This window comes from Mastigoproctus giganteus, chromosome 14 (assembly GCF_048544385.1).
Source record: "Mastigoproctus giganteus isolate SK-2022 chromosome 14, ASM4854438v1, whole genome shotgun sequence".
Taxonomy (NCBI): Eukaryota; Metazoa; Arthropoda; class Arachnida; order Uropygi; family Thelyphonidae; genus Mastigoproctus; species Mastigoproctus giganteus.
The window spans coordinates 71049323-71067964 of record NC_143588.1 but is presented as its reverse complement, the minus strand read 5'-3'; the positions used below and the strand labels follow the sequence as shown (position 1 = coordinate 71067964).

The 18642-nt window shown below is 38.2% G+C and overlaps 1 protein-coding gene across 1 annotated transcript in view; it reads left to right on the top strand.

The window, feature by feature from the left end:
* LOC150075225 (alpha-mannosidase 2-like) overlaps positions 1-18642 on the top strand; it is a 253553-nt gene that overhangs the window by 179616 nt on the left and 55295 nt on the right. Inside the window, exons 15-16 of the mRNA XM_090388915.1 lie at positions 5137-5233; positions 8051-8176. Coding sequence (XP_090245041.1) covers positions 5137-5233; positions 8051-8176 — 223 coding nt within the window. The remainder of the gene's footprint in view (positions 1-5136; positions 5234-8050; positions 8177-18642) is intronic.

The following is an 18642-nucleotide window of genomic DNA, read 5'->3' as shown; positions in this document are numbered from 1 at the left end:
CCATGACCTGCCCTGGCAGCCCATCTGCACTGCTCAGCAAACTTCATATTTGGCTGCGCAATTACCCCCAGGTCTTTTTCACTTTCCACTTCTCTGAGTGTAGTACCACCCAGTTGGTACGTTTCTTTTCGGTTATTGCTACCCATATGCAGTACTTTGTATTTGTCAATGTTAACTTTCAGTTGCCACTTCTCAGCCCATTTTCCCAACTTATCTAGATCCAGTTGGAGTAGCATACTGTTATTACTGTCGTTAACCCTGCCAATCTTTGTATCATCTGCAAATTTGAACATTAAACCTGATATACCTTCATCAATATCATTGATAAATATACAAAACAACAATGGGCCCAACACTGAACTCTGAGGAACTCCACTAATAACATTTGTCCACGAAGAGCAGTGTCCATTACCACTCTCTGTTGTCTCCCACTCAACCATCCCTTTATCCATTGTAGCAGCTTACCCTTGATGCCATACCTCTCCAATTTGTACAGCAGTCTTCCATATTCAACAGTATCAAAAGCTTTCCTGAAATCTAAGTATGTGATATCAAAATTATTTTTGGCATTCAGTTCCTTTGTGACCACATCATAGTAACCAATCAAATTGGTCTGACAAGACCTCCCTTTGACAAACCCATGCTGTGTCTTAACTATTACTGCAGTCTTGTCTAGATGATCCTGCAGTGCTTCTTTAACCAGTGATTCCATTATTTTCCATGGAACACAAGTTAAACTAACAGGTCTGTAGCTACTTGTGTCACCTTTTGAACCTCCTTTGTGAATTGGTGATACATTTTCACACCTCCAGTCCATGGAGACCTCCCCTGAGTCCAAGGAAGCTCTCATAATTATGGCTAAGGGTTTGCTTACTTCCTTTTCTGCCTCCTTTAATATAACTGGATAGATCCCATCCACCCCAGGTGCCTTCCTTATGTTTAACTTCAACAATTTCTCCTCCACTTTGCTCTCAGTTATTACAAAATCACTTAGCTCCTTGTTAGCATTTGATAAACTTCTGGCACTCCCCTCATTGAATAACTCCTCATGTGTGAATGTAGATGCAAAATACTCATTCAGTTTATCAGCTACCTGAGCACGATCCATCAATGGTCAACCCATCTATGTTAAGTTGTCCAATCTGATTCATCCCTTTCCTTCTAGAATTTACATAAGTAAAGAACTCCTTGCTGTTTTTCTTTGCATCCTTTTCCAAAGATTTCTCATAATCTGCCTTCGCCTGCCTAACCTCCTTTGTGACTTGATTACAGACAAGTTTATACCTGCTATAGTCTTCTGTGTCACCTGATACTTTATATGCATCCAATACATTGTTCTTCTCTGCAACTAGCTTCATTAATTCATCTAAACCTTGAACAGTATTTCTTAGTTGGAATAAAAAGCCCAGTAGCCTCCAAAAATAAGTTTATGAAGGCTTCCCATTTAGAATTCACTGTTGGTAACATCATCAGCTGATTCCACCGTACAGAATTTAAAAATTGTTTGAGACCTCTGTAGTCACCTTTATGAAAGCAAAAGCCCTTCCCTTTAGCCTTGATGGTAGTTACATCTTTAAATAATTTCCACATCAATACATTGTGATCACTGTCACCAAGTGGTTCCTTTATCTGCAGATTCTTAATGCATGAAGAGTCACAACTGATAATCAGATCAACAGTATTACTCCCTCTGGTTGCCTCTCGAACTTGTTGCTGTAGAAAACAGTCATCCAATAAATCCACAAAATTCTTGCTAGTGTGTGAGTGACCAATCCACAAGTTCTAGTCAATATCTGGAAAGTTAAAATCTCCCATTATAAGACGTTCTTATTTACTGGCCCATTCTATTTCTCTGCACAATTGCTCATTATACTCATCAGATTCATTAGGCCTATAACGTACACCTACTCTCATTTTTCCTTTCCCAGTGCTTATTTCACACCAAACAGACTCGTCACTGCATTTTCCACCAACATCAATTGAATGCACTTCCTTAGATTTTGTGTTTCTTAACTAACAGCATAACCTCTCCTCCCTTTCTATCCTTCCTATACACATTTTAATCCCCGAATTCCAACTCTGCACTGCCTATATCTGTGTGACACCACATCTCTGATATCCCAAAATATATCTGCCTTTGATGTCTTTACTAGCACTTCAAGCTCATGAAATTTATTAACTATGCTCCTAGCATTGGTGTACATGCACCTGTTCCTGCTCCTAGCTACCCTAACACGACCCATGTATTTACTTGTTCCACTATGACCCCCAGCAGGCCTGGAAACCTCCATTACCTTGCTTTCCAGCCTGCTGCCCATTCTAATAGAAGGTGCAAGAATCACTTTTGCCTCTGCCTGCGGCCACTGTTAGCCTTTTAGTCTGTGTATCCCCACACACTTTTTTATCCCCTCACGCTAGCAGTTTTCCAACCCACCTAACACTGCCTCCATAGCATCAGCAAATATTCTTACACACTTTCTATTTAAGTGTATCCCATTTCTGTAGAAGCAGTCTCTCCTGTCAACAAGCACAAACCAGGCTGAAATAAATTCTACCCCTTGAGCCTTGAACAGTCTCTCCAAGGCCGAATTGATTGACAAGACTCATCATATACTCCCTCCTATTGTGTCTGGGTAGAATTGCAGACACTTCCACATTCAACCCTAACTCACAACTTTTTTTCAACATTGACCTGTACTTGTAAATCTGCAGATCTCTTACTCTTAATGTCATTAGTTCCTACACATACAACAGTATCACCTTTTGTGCCCTGAAAAGATGATATCTGCTCTATAACGGCATCAACAGATACCCTGGTCCTGTTCCACCTATCCTTCTTACATAGTATATTCCCCGTCTCCCTGACAGTAGAGTCGCCAACAATAACTAGTTCCTTTGGGACCAGTGCATTCTGCCTTGGAGATAGCCTCTGTGTTGCCTGTTGCACAGGAGTGAGCTCTGTCGTTGAGCTGGGCATCTGAGAGCTTGATTATTATTATTATTATTATTATTAGCCATATGGTACAAGGAAGCCTGAAGCTTATGCTGCACCAGCCAAAAAAAAAAAAAGAAAATCCGAGTTAACCCCTGAGAGAGAGAGAGAGAGAGAGAGAGAGAGAGAGAGAGAGAGAGAGAGAGAGAGAGAGAGAGAGAGAGAGAGAGAAGTACAAAGGAATCACCAAGAAAGAGAAGAATGGTGATATTCAGCTCAGGACACTGGGTTTGCCAAGCCCATACTCACCAGATGTGAACCCCCAGGTTATGGGCCCCTCATTAATTTCTTCGAGGGCATTTACCCTACACCTCAAGCTCTCATAGACGCCCATCAGAATGCTGAGTTGCTGCCTAATTTCTTGACACTCCAGACACCTAGCACACACAGAGGCATCCTCCTTGGCTAGATCATGTCCTGTTTTAGAAAGGTCAGCAAAAATTTCACGTTTCGCACATTTTTTGAGACTGTGAGGCATTGGAGAATCGCCCCTTTGTTTCTTCCCCGAGCCACAGCACTCTCGCTAGTCTGTGATATTTGCTTTGCAGCTCTAGTCTGGGTCATGATTTCTGTTTAAATACAATTTAATTAACAATGAAATTTAATAAGATTAATAATATTTTTGATTAATTGATAATACTATAATAAGCTAACGGATTCCTAATACAATGCTTCATATTACGCTATCTAGTTTTACTTTAAATCTTGCGCTATCAGTTTGAGATATATATATATATATATATATATACACGTTAAGCTATTTCTTATCGACTACAATATGGCGGCCAGTTCAACAATATTGGCGCCAACACTGGAGTCGTAATTTCCAAAAATCACTGGTTAAATTCAAAATAAGAAGCTGACGAATGCTACTAAGCCTATTTAATATCTCTCTTTTTAAATTCTTGAGATCACTTCCTTTATATAAACACTTTTACATCTTTTTATTGACTTACAAATGCCTTTTTTGAAAAACTTTAGTATTTGTTGTTAGAACTATAATTGCACAGCCTTTGTTCTAATGAAAAAAGCTTAGTACCTAGTCTGTGTAGTCTGGTAAAATTTAACTCCTTGTGGATTATTTTCTCCACATTATCTATACTGATAGCTACATTTGCCAATTGATGAACTGATATCGTTCATTTTGAATAAAGTTATTATTTTGAATCCCCTTAGAATTCGTATATATTTTTGGTTACTAAGAGTGGAGTTTTTTGCATTTTCATGACATTCATTGAAAGCTTTGTACTACTTAAGCACTTGTGATTACGATAAATATTCATTGTTATAGTGAACTTTGAGTGTAGTAAAAAATAGTACCTGTTTTCGTGTGTTCATTTAACAAGAACTTTAACAAGTGTTCTTATGCTGCATAATATACCTTGACACTTTGTGTTTAGACGAACCAAATACAGATTAAATTAATCTTGATACTAACTAATGGTTACGCCTCCACTTTTAATGTCACTATAACTGTGTAATCTTCACAACACTGTGTTTCTTAATAAGCCAATAAGAAGAAAAAAATCTTTCATAATTGAATATATTATCTTATTCATGATCTGAGACTGCACCAAAAAAAACAAAAAAAAAACACACACATTGAACTCTTGAAAGGATTCAAAGGTGGACCCTTTGAACCCTTTCAAGATCAGAAAGAGGTGTCCATATAAGGAAAGATTTCAGATATGTTGGCTACAGAGCTTGGATACTAGTCACCTTAGAGGAGACTTTATTGAGGTGTATAGGGCTTTAAGAGCTGAAATTAAAATGAATGAGGGGGAATTTTCACTTACTACAATGAACATTTCATTTATAAATCATTCCTGAACTAGGAATCATAAATTACTGGAAAAGTGGTTTAGACTGGATTGCAGGAAGTTTATTTTTAGCCAGTAACATGTTAATTACTAGAATAAGCTGTCTCCATGGGTGGTTGAGGCTTAAAACCTTGGGAAATTTAAAGGTCAGCTGAACAAATACCTACACAAGGATGGAGTCAGATAAGTATTTTATTATTTATTATTTTTTTTAAATTAATTATTTTATTTTATTTTTTTGGTTGGTGCAGCAAAAGCCTGGCTTACTTGCACCATATGGGTAATACTACACAAATACAGTAATTACCACTACTGTTTTTACAGAGACTTTGTTATGAGGCAGTTGCCAGCCCCTCAAGAGTTTTCAATTCAGACACCATTTCTTACTGCTGTTTTTTCAGGTGCTGATGGAATGCTTAGGGTGAGTAATTTGACTACGTCTCATTTTTCAGAATTATACTGCTTTTTTTTTATTACCTGTAAAAAAATTAACTTAAATTTTAGCTGAAAGATTATTAGGCATTTTTAAGAGTTATATGCATATTCTGGATTTTAATGTGTAAATGAAAACATACCTTAAGAAAGTTAAAGTAAAGAATAGTAATAACATTATTTAGTCACAACTAAGTGTAATGTAGTATTACTCGCAAAATAAAACTGTTTAATTAGAAACTGGACTCCTACCTTCCTTGGTAAAATTTCTCCACGGAAGCATAATATTATGATGAAAGTGTTCACTATGTTCATCACCAACGTGTCTGATATTATCTGCAAAAAGTCTAAATGGAATGGAGGAAGTGTATTTTTAGAGACATATTGAAAGTGAGATTATGGTAGGCTTGTAATAAATTCCCAATCAAGATTTTATAGTTCTCTGCTCTGTTATTGCCTCAAAAAAATTCACAAATGTTCTTGAAGGATTTCTGGGCTTCTGTTTCTCATATGCTGCACAATTAGTGCAGCATATAGGAGGAGCCCACTTCATTTCCTGATCACCTAATTTGTAGCCAAAATAAAGTTCATATTGGTTTATTTCTTTAATAAAGGTGTTATAGACTGATTGCAGGATTTAATTGGTGTAAATACCACACATAAAAAAGCTATCTGGTGAATTAATGCACTGTACATTTTAAAAGTATGTTCAATTGTTGCCAAAAGCTATGAAAAGAACACAAATTTACTAATATGTATCATTAACTCACACATTTACTGATTGGTTCTGTTGATTAATTCACACATTTATTGATTGGTCTATCTGACATGCAGAGAACAGGTGTGGGTTAGAATAGACTAGAAACTACCAGAAACCCACCATTTCAGCAATATTTAAACTCTTGGTCCCAGACCAAAACTCTTGGTTCCAGAACTTCTCAATTAGTGTTCCAACTACTATGAACAGACAGACCAAAATCTAAGTTCATTAAATATGAAATAACTTGCAAACTGAGGGTGCCGTGAAAAGATGGTCAACATATTCAAAATTGGTGTAAAAAAATAATATCTTAACTCATATTTCTGTTAAAAGTTTTTCTTGTTGTTCAGAATTATCACAAAGCTTGTAAGTGCTTTAACTTTAAAATAAACATTATTTTTAAAAGATAGAGCAAGTGAGAAAGCAGTCTTATACTGTTTTTTTAAAAAAATAATTTAGTGAAATGCTGCTTTTAGGCAATTGGTTCATATCAATATCTAACATAACATAGTACCAGCATTTTCAAGATTTTATTATCTCATTTTCAGGCCTGCAGTCCTCTCTTTCTCCCATAAAAATTAGGTGGCACTTGGATGAGGGTAGCTTAAGCACTTAGGTATTTTTTGCACCAATGAAACATGCTTTATTGCTATTTTTTGTTTGTTGGCAGTGCTGGATATGTGTTTACTATGGCTGGCAGCATAAGATATGACTGTATTTGGAGAAGAGATTATGAGTCCAGTTTGTAGGGGAAAAAAGCAGCCCCTACAAACTGAAGAACCCTAGCAATCTATTAGCACCTTTTTATACATGGCTGGCAGTTGGAGTAGAATGCAAGAGTCAACCTCTGTCTTGAGGGCTTCTTGTAGCTGGATTTGGAGACAATTCAGGTTTCTTGTTTTAAAAAAAAAATGGTCTCAAAAACAAATGTACCTGAACCTCTCCCTCCTCCCACTGAGATCCATCTATAGGAAGCTTATAGTACATGTTGGACTTTTGCACTTTACCCCAAACTACCTATTGTGCATGAAATACTTTGACAGTATTTTGAATTTTTATTACTTTTGAACACGTATATTAATAGCTGTAGTTCCTTTTAAAGACTAGGGCAGTCAGAAAGTGGCCTAATATTATGTAATAATAAAGTATTAAGGATTAAAGATGCATGTAACCTTTATTATGAGGTTTTACTTCCATACATCACTTGGCTGTTCACTTAGATTTGATATGTTATTCACACATTTGCTAATGAAGGTCAGCTATTATTTTTTTGTAGTCTTTGAACATTTGACTATTGGTTTACCACCGATAGTCAAATGGTGGCTTCATGTTGCTAATATATTTTACATGGATTGTGCCAATCTTTAGATGATGCCCGTTTTAAAAGGATATACTGTATTTCCCCATGTATAAGATGAATCTTAATTTTGGGGCCCGAAATTAAAAAAAAAATGTATTACATAAAGTTATTGAACTCAAGTTTTATTCATCATAAAATTCATACAACTCCTCATAACTTGAATTCAGCACTGTACGAAAATCTTTTCTGAGCCATTTCTAGGCAGAACGTGGCAAAACGTAACCTAATATACCGATAACAAGTGCGAAACAATGAGCGCAAAGATAACAAGTGCGAAAAAGCGGGAAATGCAAGTAAAAAAATCTACAACCACTGTATAAGATGCACCCAGTTTTTTGACCCCAAATTTTTCGAAAAAAGGTGCGTCTTATACATGGGGAAATACGGTAATTGCAATATCATTGACCTCTGGACAATGTCAATCGTGTCCACTGTAAGCCCTATGATTGCCAACTTTCAGTGTTATTTAAGGAACCAAAGTACCCTCAAGAAACAGAAATTGAATGCAGAAATGTATTTGATTCTCAAAATAACTGCAATGAATATCCGTGTTCCTCATGGTTATTGTTCTCTTTAATCATAGCATTTTGTTATTTGTTGACTAAAAAATAGTGATGTGTACCAATTTAAAGTGCACCTACTAAATACAGTTCAGTTTTATATTTCTCTGATAATTTTTTTAATAGAGAATTGTGTCCAAAGACGATTCTATTTCTATTGAGGCTAGAATTCAGTTTATGATATATGGTACAAGGCCCAAAGGTCGGGATCGAAGTGGAGCCTATCTCTTCCTTCCTGATTCAGATGCTCAAGTATGTTTATTAAAATAAATTTCTGTTTATCTATTTTACAATATGTGCATTTTATGCACTGAACTATTTGATTTAAGGAGAAAAAAAAAGCAAAATATTTTCCATAATTATCTATGACTGATGGAAAATAACACCGGGGGGGGGGGAATGATTAGTAATCTGGACTGTTCAGAGATGCATCTAGACATACCAGAGGTCCAAACATGTGCCTTTTTTTTTTTTTTTGACTCAAACCCCTGACATGAAAGGTATTAGAACCTATAGTACTTAGTACCCTTGCACAGGAAAGCAGTTAACTTACTTTGCAAACTGAGTTGTACACAACCCATGCAACAGAGATTACTCACACATTAATAGACTATAAACCTTTAGAACAGAAATAAGTTTTTATTGTCACATAAATAGAATCTTTGAACAGCTTTTAAAGAGTTCTCCAAAAATAGCAACAGGGCTTATGAGATTACTGCATATGTATCCATTTGTTTGACCAGTAATTGCTGTTTTTATAATCTGATTTTGAATTGCAACAAGATGGCCACCACATATAGGTTGCATGTGACACCTGTTTAGAACTCGTACATTTTACAGTACAATTCATACAAAATGCAATATAAAATTAATATGTTGAGAGGACATGTGGTTGTCACATAACGAATTATATGTGACTAATACTAAATAATTAAACCACATGAACAGTTTTTATAAAGCTAATTTTATTGTATAAAAAGTAAGTTTCAGTTACATTAAGTAAGTTAAATTCCCACAATAGAATTTCTTAATAATTGGGAATAGAATCACATAGAATCCCATCATCAAGCATAATCAGGAAAGATTTAACAGCTATTACTTACTGTACAGGGTAATAGATGCTGTATAGTTAGTAATAGGCACTAAATCTTTTCTGATGAGGTTTTATAACAGAATTCAATATGAAAACACAGTATAAAACTTCCAGAACGTTACCATTTAAGTAGTTCTGTCATGTGGAAGTTTAACTTCCACATGACAGAACATTTGCTAGAAAACTTGCTCCTTATCCAAACACCAGTTGAGCCTTATGGTCTCTTGCCAAAACTATTGGCCACAATTTTTGCCCATCTGTATACACTGGTCTTGGTCTAATAAAAGCGCTCGTCCCCGAAGGTCAGAGCTCTGCTGCATGTATTAGCTCTAGAATTACCACAGTTATCCAAGTAAAAAGGTACGATTTAAGGAACCATAACTGATTTAATGAGCCATTCACAGTTTCACCTTGCTTAGGCATGTACTTAGACATGCATGGCTTAATCTTTGAGACAAGCATATGACTACTGGCAGGATCAACCAGTTCGCGAAAGCATTCCACAGATATTTCCATGCATGCTTGCTGCACTGCTGTCCATAATTCTGGGTGGAGGATCCAAAGCTCGAATGAACCTTTCCACACATCCCAAAGATACTCCACAGGCGCGCCTCCGTAGCCAGGTGGGAAGGAGCAGCAGTGCGTAGCACACGCTTCTTGATTAGACCGGGGTTCGATCCCGTCACCACCAAATACGGAGGATGCGGAAAGGTCAGGGAATGACCACCGCATATTCCCGGAGCAATATGGCCTTAGTTGCTAATGCTCCTAAAAACCCAAAATAACAAACAAACAAACATACTCCACAGGGTTCATATCCGGTGAACGGGGAGGCCATTCCATGGTGGTAAAATCTGTAAAATGCTCTTCAAACCATGTTCTAGTTACCACTGCTCTGTTGGGAGGAGCATTATCCTGTTGGAAGAGTCCATTGCCCTGTGCGTGCATGATGACCATGAAGGTATGCAGATGGTCTGCAAGGATGGACACATAATCTGGACTGTTGTTCAGAGATGCATCTAGACATACCAGAGGTCCCAATGTGTGCCTTTTTTTTTTTTTTTTATGGAAAGGTATTAGAACCTATAGTACTTAGTACTGTGCTTGGGTTGGAGATTGAGAAGATGAAAGAAGATATTTGTTGACATTATATTTGAACTTCTATACACTATAATTTTCAGGAAATATGTATGAAGGAAGCTTGTTCCAGAAAACAACAGTTGAATGAATGAACAAGGAAGATGAAAAGTTGGTTCTGTGAGTTTGAAGTTGGACAGTAAGTGGATGTTGGCTGGCGGCGGCATATGTTCGGACTGTTTTGAAAGAGAGAGCAGGAATCATAGAAGCCAATTCAGAAGAACAGTGCAATTCAGAACATGGAAGTATCTGTAGAAAAGGCATGCAGCAGAAACAGTATGTCTATGAGACAGCGAGTGGAGAGACTCTGTTAGAGAGGAATCATTAATTAACCTAACTGCCCTCTTCTGAATGGAATCTAGAAGCCTGAGAGAGGTTTTGGGGGTGCCACCCCAGATGTGGGAACAATATTCCATGGTAGGGCGGATTTGTACAGAGTGAACAGCTGTTTGGAAGAAAAGTAATGCCGAGAGCAAAAGAGAAAACCAAGTTTTTTAGATGCAGAGGAAGCAATATTTGTAATTTGCTTGTGCCAAGAGAGATTAGAAGTCAGGGTAATCCCCAAAACAGATATATCATATTGCCTAGAAATTGGAGTGTCACCAAAGATAAGCATAGGAGCAGAAGAATCCTTTTTGCGAGATATAAGACAAGACTGAGTTTTAGAAGGATTGAAATCAACTAAGTTATCTTTGTCCCACTGGAGAATTACCTGGAGATCGGCATTTAAGAAATTGGTAGCGGATATTTGAGAAGTGTAAGCTGATTGAGCAGGGCAAGGTTTCTCAAAATGGAAAGTGGAATGCAATGTGCTATCATCGGCAAAACTACGGATAGGATTTCCAGTCAATGGAAAAACGTCATTAATATACAAGAAGAAAAGAGTGGGGGGAAAGAACTGAACCTTGGGAGACACCAGCATTAATGGGAAAGTTAGAAGACAGAGAGCCATCTACCATCATCCGCAGTGAGCGATCAGAAAGAAAACTGGATAACCAATTACAAAAAACAGTTGCCAAACCATAAGATGGAAGCTTATTTAGGAGACCTTTGTGCGAAACACGATTGAAAGCCTTTGAGATGTCAAGAGCAACTGCTTGTGCTTCCCGGAACTTTTCCATTGAATTTGTCCATAAATGGGTAACAGAAGCCAGAATATCACCAGTGGATCAACACTGACAGAATCCATATTGGCAATCATTGATCAGACGGAAGGTTTCTAGGTAGTTTAAGATTTGGTGGTTAATTGATTTCTCCATTACTTTAGATAGAGTAGAAGTAATTGCAATTGGATGATAATTGGATGGGAGGGATTTGTCACTCTTTTTAGGAACTGGCTGGATATGAGCAAATTTCCAAGCAGAAGGAAAAACACCTTTGGAATAAGAAAGTGAAAAAAAAAAGGCAGCAAAGAACAGGAGTAAGTTCAGGAGCACAGGTTTTGAGAACAAGTAGAGAAATACCATCAGGATCTGGAGCTTTCTTAGCATCAGGATTCGTCAAAATCCTTCTGACATCCTTTTGAAGGAAGACCACAGGAGACATTGAATGGAGCATGCTGGGAATGGTGGGAGGTGTTTTACCAAGATCATTAATACAGGACAGCTTTATCCATGACTGAAGTTGCAACAGAACCAACTGGTTTTGACAGAGATGGACAAAAGTTGCGGCCAATAGCTTTGGCCACAAAAGTTGTGGATACCAGAATTCTCGGCTACTTGGCAAGAGACCAGAATTCTTGGCTACAATTAGGGCAAGAAGCAAGTTTTCTACTCTTAGCCTGTTCAAACTCTAGTTTTGACTGATTAATAACTGCTTTACGATTGTTGCGAGGTTTGGTATAGGCAGAAAATGAAACTGAAGATTTGGAAACAAGACAATTACAATATGCAATATTCTTCTCTTGAACAGCCTTAGCACATTTATTGGAAAACCAAGGTTTAGATAAAGGATGAGATTTTAAAGTGGAGTGTGGAACAAAGGATTCCATTCCTACAAGAATAATTTCACTGACACGATCTGAGCAAACATTGACATCAAAAGTTTTGAAACAGTAATCCGACCATGGAAAAGAAAAGAAATCTGGCAGGTCATCCCATTTTGCATTCTTGTAATGCCAAACAATACGAGGTTGGGAATAGCCATGAGGTAATGGCTCCATTGGAGAAGAGACAATCACCAAGTTGTGATCTGAGGTGCCTAAAGAACCACTCACCTTGACCGTGAGGTGCCTCCATAGCCAGGTGGGCAGGAGCAGCAGTGCGTAGCACATGCTTCTTGATTAGACCAGGGTTTGAGCCCGTGCCAACCAAATACGGAGGATGCGGAAAGGTCAGGGAATGACCACTGCATATCCCCGTAGCAATATGGCCTTAGTTGCTAATGCTCCTAAAAAACCAAAAAACAACAACAACCACCTTGACTGTGTACTTAGAAGGGTTGTTTGTGAGAAAAAGATCAAGCATGTTCGCTGCATGGTTAGGATTGTTCGATATTCTTGTAGGTAAATGAACAATCTGTGCAAAGTCATTAGTAATTTCACAAGCCTCAGTATCATGGCCAACTGGGTCAGTGTGACTAGGAAACGGAAGCCAGCTGGAGTTGTGAACATTAAAATCACCAAGAAAAATTACCTCACTGTTAGGAAAATTGGACTGGAGAAAGTAAAGTTGCAAAGAGAGGAAGTCAAAGAGCTCCAAGTGATTAGTGGAGTTGGGAGAACAGTAGAGACAAAAGATGAATTTGACACAATGAGGTAAAGAGATTATAAGCCAGAGAAGATTGAAAAGAGGAGATTCCAAATTACCAAGTCTCTGAAAGGGAAAATTGGAATGGACATATGCACAAGTACCACCTTTGAGGCGAAAAGAATGATACAGTGAATAATTTAGGCAACTGAGATGAGCAGTGGTTGAATCAAACGATAACTAGATTCTGTCAGAAAAAGTACATGGGGTTTGGCAGACTGCAAGTGGAAATGGACATCGTTGAGATTAGAATTGAGACCACGTATATTTGTGAAATGAACTAGGAAGTGTTTTGGAGATTGAGATCTTTTTGCAGATAAGCTTACTCTGTTACTTTGACAGTTCATGGTGTATTCAATAGTAAGAAAAAGTGGGGGGAACATGCTATGTGAAGTAATGAAATTTTTGGATATGGTGTACACATGGTAAGAATATGCCCAGATCCTTGAAATAACGTGGCCTTGACAATGTCCTCCCCCCCCCCCCACACATACTCACTACTCGGACTCCCTCCAGTCACTATCTGGCAGAGTAGAGGTAGTAAGATTATACACTAGCTGATCTGGAACCCTCCTAGAGAGTTAGTTACCAATAGGTTCGGTCCGGTGTACTAACTAGCGGCCGGGCTGCGAATACTGTTTTAGAGCTGTGCCCTCGAAATGTAAGGAAGATTGGATCTCACCATGATGTTCATCATAACCTCAAAAGTCATCAGTCATACTGCATGATGGAAGAGATGTGGAAGGATTGACCGGAACTTAGCTCTGGAGATTAAAAATGGGTTCCACCACTTCAAGCCTCCAATAAGCAAAGTGGTGATATTTCACCAGTTGATGAGAGTCATCTACCACCTAGTATTGTCCGGTAACACAGAGAAATGGCATTCCTCCATGTGGCGTAGGCACCACACCTCAATCACTGCTTACGTTGGTTCACACCTGGGTGGTCACCCACAGTGTGCATGTGCATGGAGGTTATAACCAGGATTACTAACAGTCCCACCATCGTGAAGGTGCAAGCAGAGGATTTGGCTGTCACAGACTGTCCGGATTTCGCTGAAACTGGTTCCACTTGACTTGAATATCACCCGAATATCAGTTCCATCAGTGTTTTAGACTCCCAGGTAGCAAGTATTTGGACATGCCCCAGACCATTGCAGACTGTCCACTTGCTGAACAGTTCCTTGTTGACATGACGGGTACATAGCTTTGTGCATTTCCCGCCAGATGCGCACTCTCCCATCCACTCAAAATAACTGGAAACGGGACTCTTTGGACCAGTGGACCAGGAAACCAATCTCCAATCATCCAAGGTCGAGTTCCAATGTTTTTTCTCCCAGTTGAGGCGTAGAATCCAATGTCGCGGTGTTAGCAATGGGACTTTGGTGTGTCAGCGGCTTTCATAACCTATTGCAACTAATGATCGTCTGATCTTGGTGGAGGTGTTTCTGGCATCTCCCTCATTGAAGTCAGTGGTGATTTGTGCCACTGTCATTCCCCAGTTGGCTGAAACAATGCAAGACAAACGTCGATGGCCGCATTCATCCACCACCTTTCTCCACCTACAGCACTTTCCATGATGAGATTTTATTCCAGAAATGACCTATTTCCGATACATTCTTGATACTGTCGAACGGGGATAGTGCAATTTCTGTGCCACCTCCACAATAGTGACCCATGCGTCTGCCACCCACTATAATCCCTCTTTTAAAGTCGGTTAACTCACAATGATTATCCATACTGACATCGAATTACCATCTACGTGAGTGCAGTGTACATATATATATATATATATATATATACATATATGCCAGGTGATGGATTCGTCCACTAGCGAGAGCGGTGACAGCATCGCGTTGCCAAGGGACCAGGTATGCCATGAAATCTGTCCTTTCAGTGTTCTAGCATCTTACTTTTCTTCCAACTCATATTTTGACAGTCTTGGCAAACCACCTCCTACAATGCCCAATACACTCCAATCAATGTCTCCTGTAGCCTTCTGTCAAAAGTATGTCAGAAGACTTTTGAACAATGTTGATGCCAAGAAAGGTCCAGGTCTTGATGGTATTTCTCCATTTGTTCTCAAGACAGGTGCTCCTCAGCTTGCTCCTGTTCTGTGACCTTTTCACACTTCCTTATTCCTCTAGTGTGTTTACCTTCTGCTTAGAAATTTGCTCATATCCAACCAGTTGCTAAAAAGGGTGACCTCCCATCCAATTATCATCCCATTCCACTTACCTCTACTCTTTCCAGAGTAATCAAAAAATCCATTAACCACCAACTTCTAAACTATCTCAGCCTTTCATCTGATTAGTGATTGCCCTTGTGGATTCCATAAGTGTTACTCCACTAGTGATATGTTGGCTTATGTTACCCATTTTGGACGAATTCAATGGAAGTCCTGCACAAACATCTTCATGTTCCCAAATATTCACCTCCAATTCCTTAAATGCTGATCTCCAATGGAACAAAGATAACTTAGTTAATTTCTGTCCTTCTAAAACTCAGTTCTGTCTTATATCTCACAAAGAAGGAGTCTACTGCTCCTATATTTATCTTCAATGACACTCAGATTTCTAGACAAGATCACTTATCTCTATCAGTGGTTACCCTGACTTCTAATCTCTCATGGCATAAGCGCATCACAAATGTCATTCATTCCTCAACTAAAAAAATTAGGTTTTCTCTATCATCAAAGTTTCTTGCGACGCCTGACTAACTGGTTAAAATAAATTTATTAAAATAAAAATGATATATACATAAGATAAAACAGAAATAAAATAAGATAAAAGCGTTAAAATGCCAAGAAAGGTCCAGGTCCGTACTTAGCGTACAGTAAGTGTAGGGGAGTACACTTACACCCTATTATAGAATGTACTGTATTGCAGTGTGATGAGTGCTGGTGATCATCATGTGTACATAATTCTGCTTTATCTACACCAGACTCGTGATACATGCTCATGCCCAGCTGACTTGTGCTATCGTAACTATCAATACAAAGGGTACTAGGAAAGTTTTGCAATACAGCTTTGTTTATTTAATTTTTTCAAAGTAATTTCCTCTACATTCAATACACCTCTCCATCCTCCGAAACCAATCTTTAAACCAGTTCTGCCAAGTTTCACTAGGGAGTAAAGTACACTCGTTGTCCCAAGCCCGTAGAAGGTCCTCATCACTGGAAAACCGCCTCCCTTTTAGCTTCATTTTCACATGCGGGAACAGTGCAAAGTCGCAGGGAGCAAGGTCTGGACTGTAGGGAGGGTGCTCCAGAAGTTTCAGTCCTGTCGTGGTCAAATATTCGGTGCAGGCTTTGGCGCGGTGAGCTGCAGCATTATCGTGATGGAGGTACCAGGTGTCCATTCTTGACTTTGGCCGCAGGTTCTTCATAGATCCAATGACTTTAGGCAGGCATTGTTCAGTATACCACTTAGCTGTGACTGTCTTCTGCATGTCCAAAACGACACGTTCCACAATTCCACTCGATTTGAAAAATACAGCTATCATTTTCTTCTTTACAGATCGGGATTTTCTGACAATTACGGGTGTGTCGTCATCATCAAAGACCCAAACTTTGTTTTGAGCCTTGGTCGGCAGATCGTAATAGTACAGCCAAGTCTCGTCACCTGTCACGATGTTGTTCACATACCGAGATTGTCCCTTATCAAACTTTTTTAACATCTCCCGGCATAAAATCACACGTCGTGTCATCTGCTCTTCAGTCAGTTGATGCGGCACCCAGAGAGAACAAAGTTTCTTCACGTGCAAATGATCTTGCAGAATCGAACGAATTGCTGGTGCATTTAGGCCCAAAGTATCCTCTATCTGTTGGTAGGTCACTCGCCTGTTTTCGTCAAGCATTTTCCTCACAGCAGTAACGTTTTCCTCCGTAACTGACGTTCGTGGCCTTCCCGACCTCTCAGAATCCTCCAGAGTGAAATTTCCCCTTTGGAATTCTCTATACCACCTGAATATCGTTGTACGATGTGGACAATCATCATCTAGTGCAAGAGTCATTTCTTCTAAGCAGCGGTCTATGGTTAAACCACGCACGAAATTATACCGCAAAACTGTCCTTATCTCATTTCGTGACCACGATGCCATCGCAAGCACTTTACACTCTCGCTACTAATGAATAACTGAGCCCATCGACTTGGCGCGGCGGCTACTATGCACGTATGAACATGTCTCAACATGCAGCAACAAGCAGCTTCCTGTGATTCATTGTTGCGTCATATTGCAAAACTTTCCTAGTACCCTTTGTATATACTGATTCATAGACTAGCTGATGAAAAGGCACTTCGCTTTGAAAGCTACTATGTATTTTAATGCTTTTATTATATATATTTTAACTCTTTTATCTTATTGTATATTAACACATCTTATTTTATTTCTGTTTTATCTTATGTATATATCATTTTTATTTTAATAAATTTATTTTAACCAGTTAGTCGGTCGTCGCAAGAAGCTTTGATGATATAATGCAACCAACGCACAAGGCCTGTTTTCTAGGTTTTCTCTTTTGCCCTCTGGGTTACTTTTATTCTAAACAATTCTTCACTCTCTACAAATCTGAAATCCTCCCTACCATGGAATATTGTTTCGTTATCTGGGTTGATGCACCTAAAAACCTCTCTCAGGCTTCTAGACTCCATTCAGAAGAGTAATTGATGATCCATCCCTTTGCACTCTGAGTCTCATAGACATTCTCTTTTTGTTGCACATGGTCACTGTTCTTCAGAATTTGTGGAACAACCTTCCCTTCAATTGTATTTCCTGAAAATTACAATCTACAGAAATTCAAGTCTGTTGTCAGCAAGGACCTTCTATACTAAGTACTATAGGTTCTAATACCTTTTTGTGTTTGGGGGTTTCATGAAAAAAGGAATAAAAAAACAATGTAATTCTTTTTACACAGTAAACTTTACTTGATAACATAACAGCAATTAAAGTTGTTTAATTAATGTTATCCACATTTGATGCCAAATTTAGGCATTGTATTTAGCATCCAAAACTATTAATCACATTGAGAGAACACTTTCACCTTGTGCTGTGGAGGGACCAACCCTGTCTTTTCTTCTTCTCTCCATTTTCTTTTCAAAAATTTCTCTCCATGTTATTCTTCCACCCACATATTTTTATTCTTTATAACTGTCAACACATTACATGTCAGATCTCAGCTAATACAGCCAGCATCCAGAAATGTGTGTGTGTTTTTATATCCCTATATTTTAATTATAAACTTATTTTTATTCATTTTATGATTATTTTATTTTGATATACCTGCACTTTTATTATTATTATTATTTTTTAATAAAAGTCTTTCTTTTGGCATTTCAGCAATTTTATATGATGGGGTACTTATTTTTATATTGATCTGCCACCTTGAAATAATATGGAAAGAGTCCTTTTTATTCAACCACTTGAATAATAAGGAAAATACTCCATTATTGCACTTTTGTGCATGTGTGTGGGCTCTGAATTACAGTAAACTTTATAATATGGCACCCTTGAGGATTGAGAGCTGCTGGATTTTAAAATTTTCCAGATTTTTATATAAAGTTTATGATTAATATGGATTAATATTCATTTATATATAAAGTTTTCATTTTTTGAAAATTCAAAATTTTGTGAAGTAGTTCACTCCACAGAGCCATTCTAGAAGAAAACTCAGGGTCCACACATGTTCAAGAAATTCACTCCAGAAAGGGTTGAAATATACAATTACTTCATAGACATACTGTG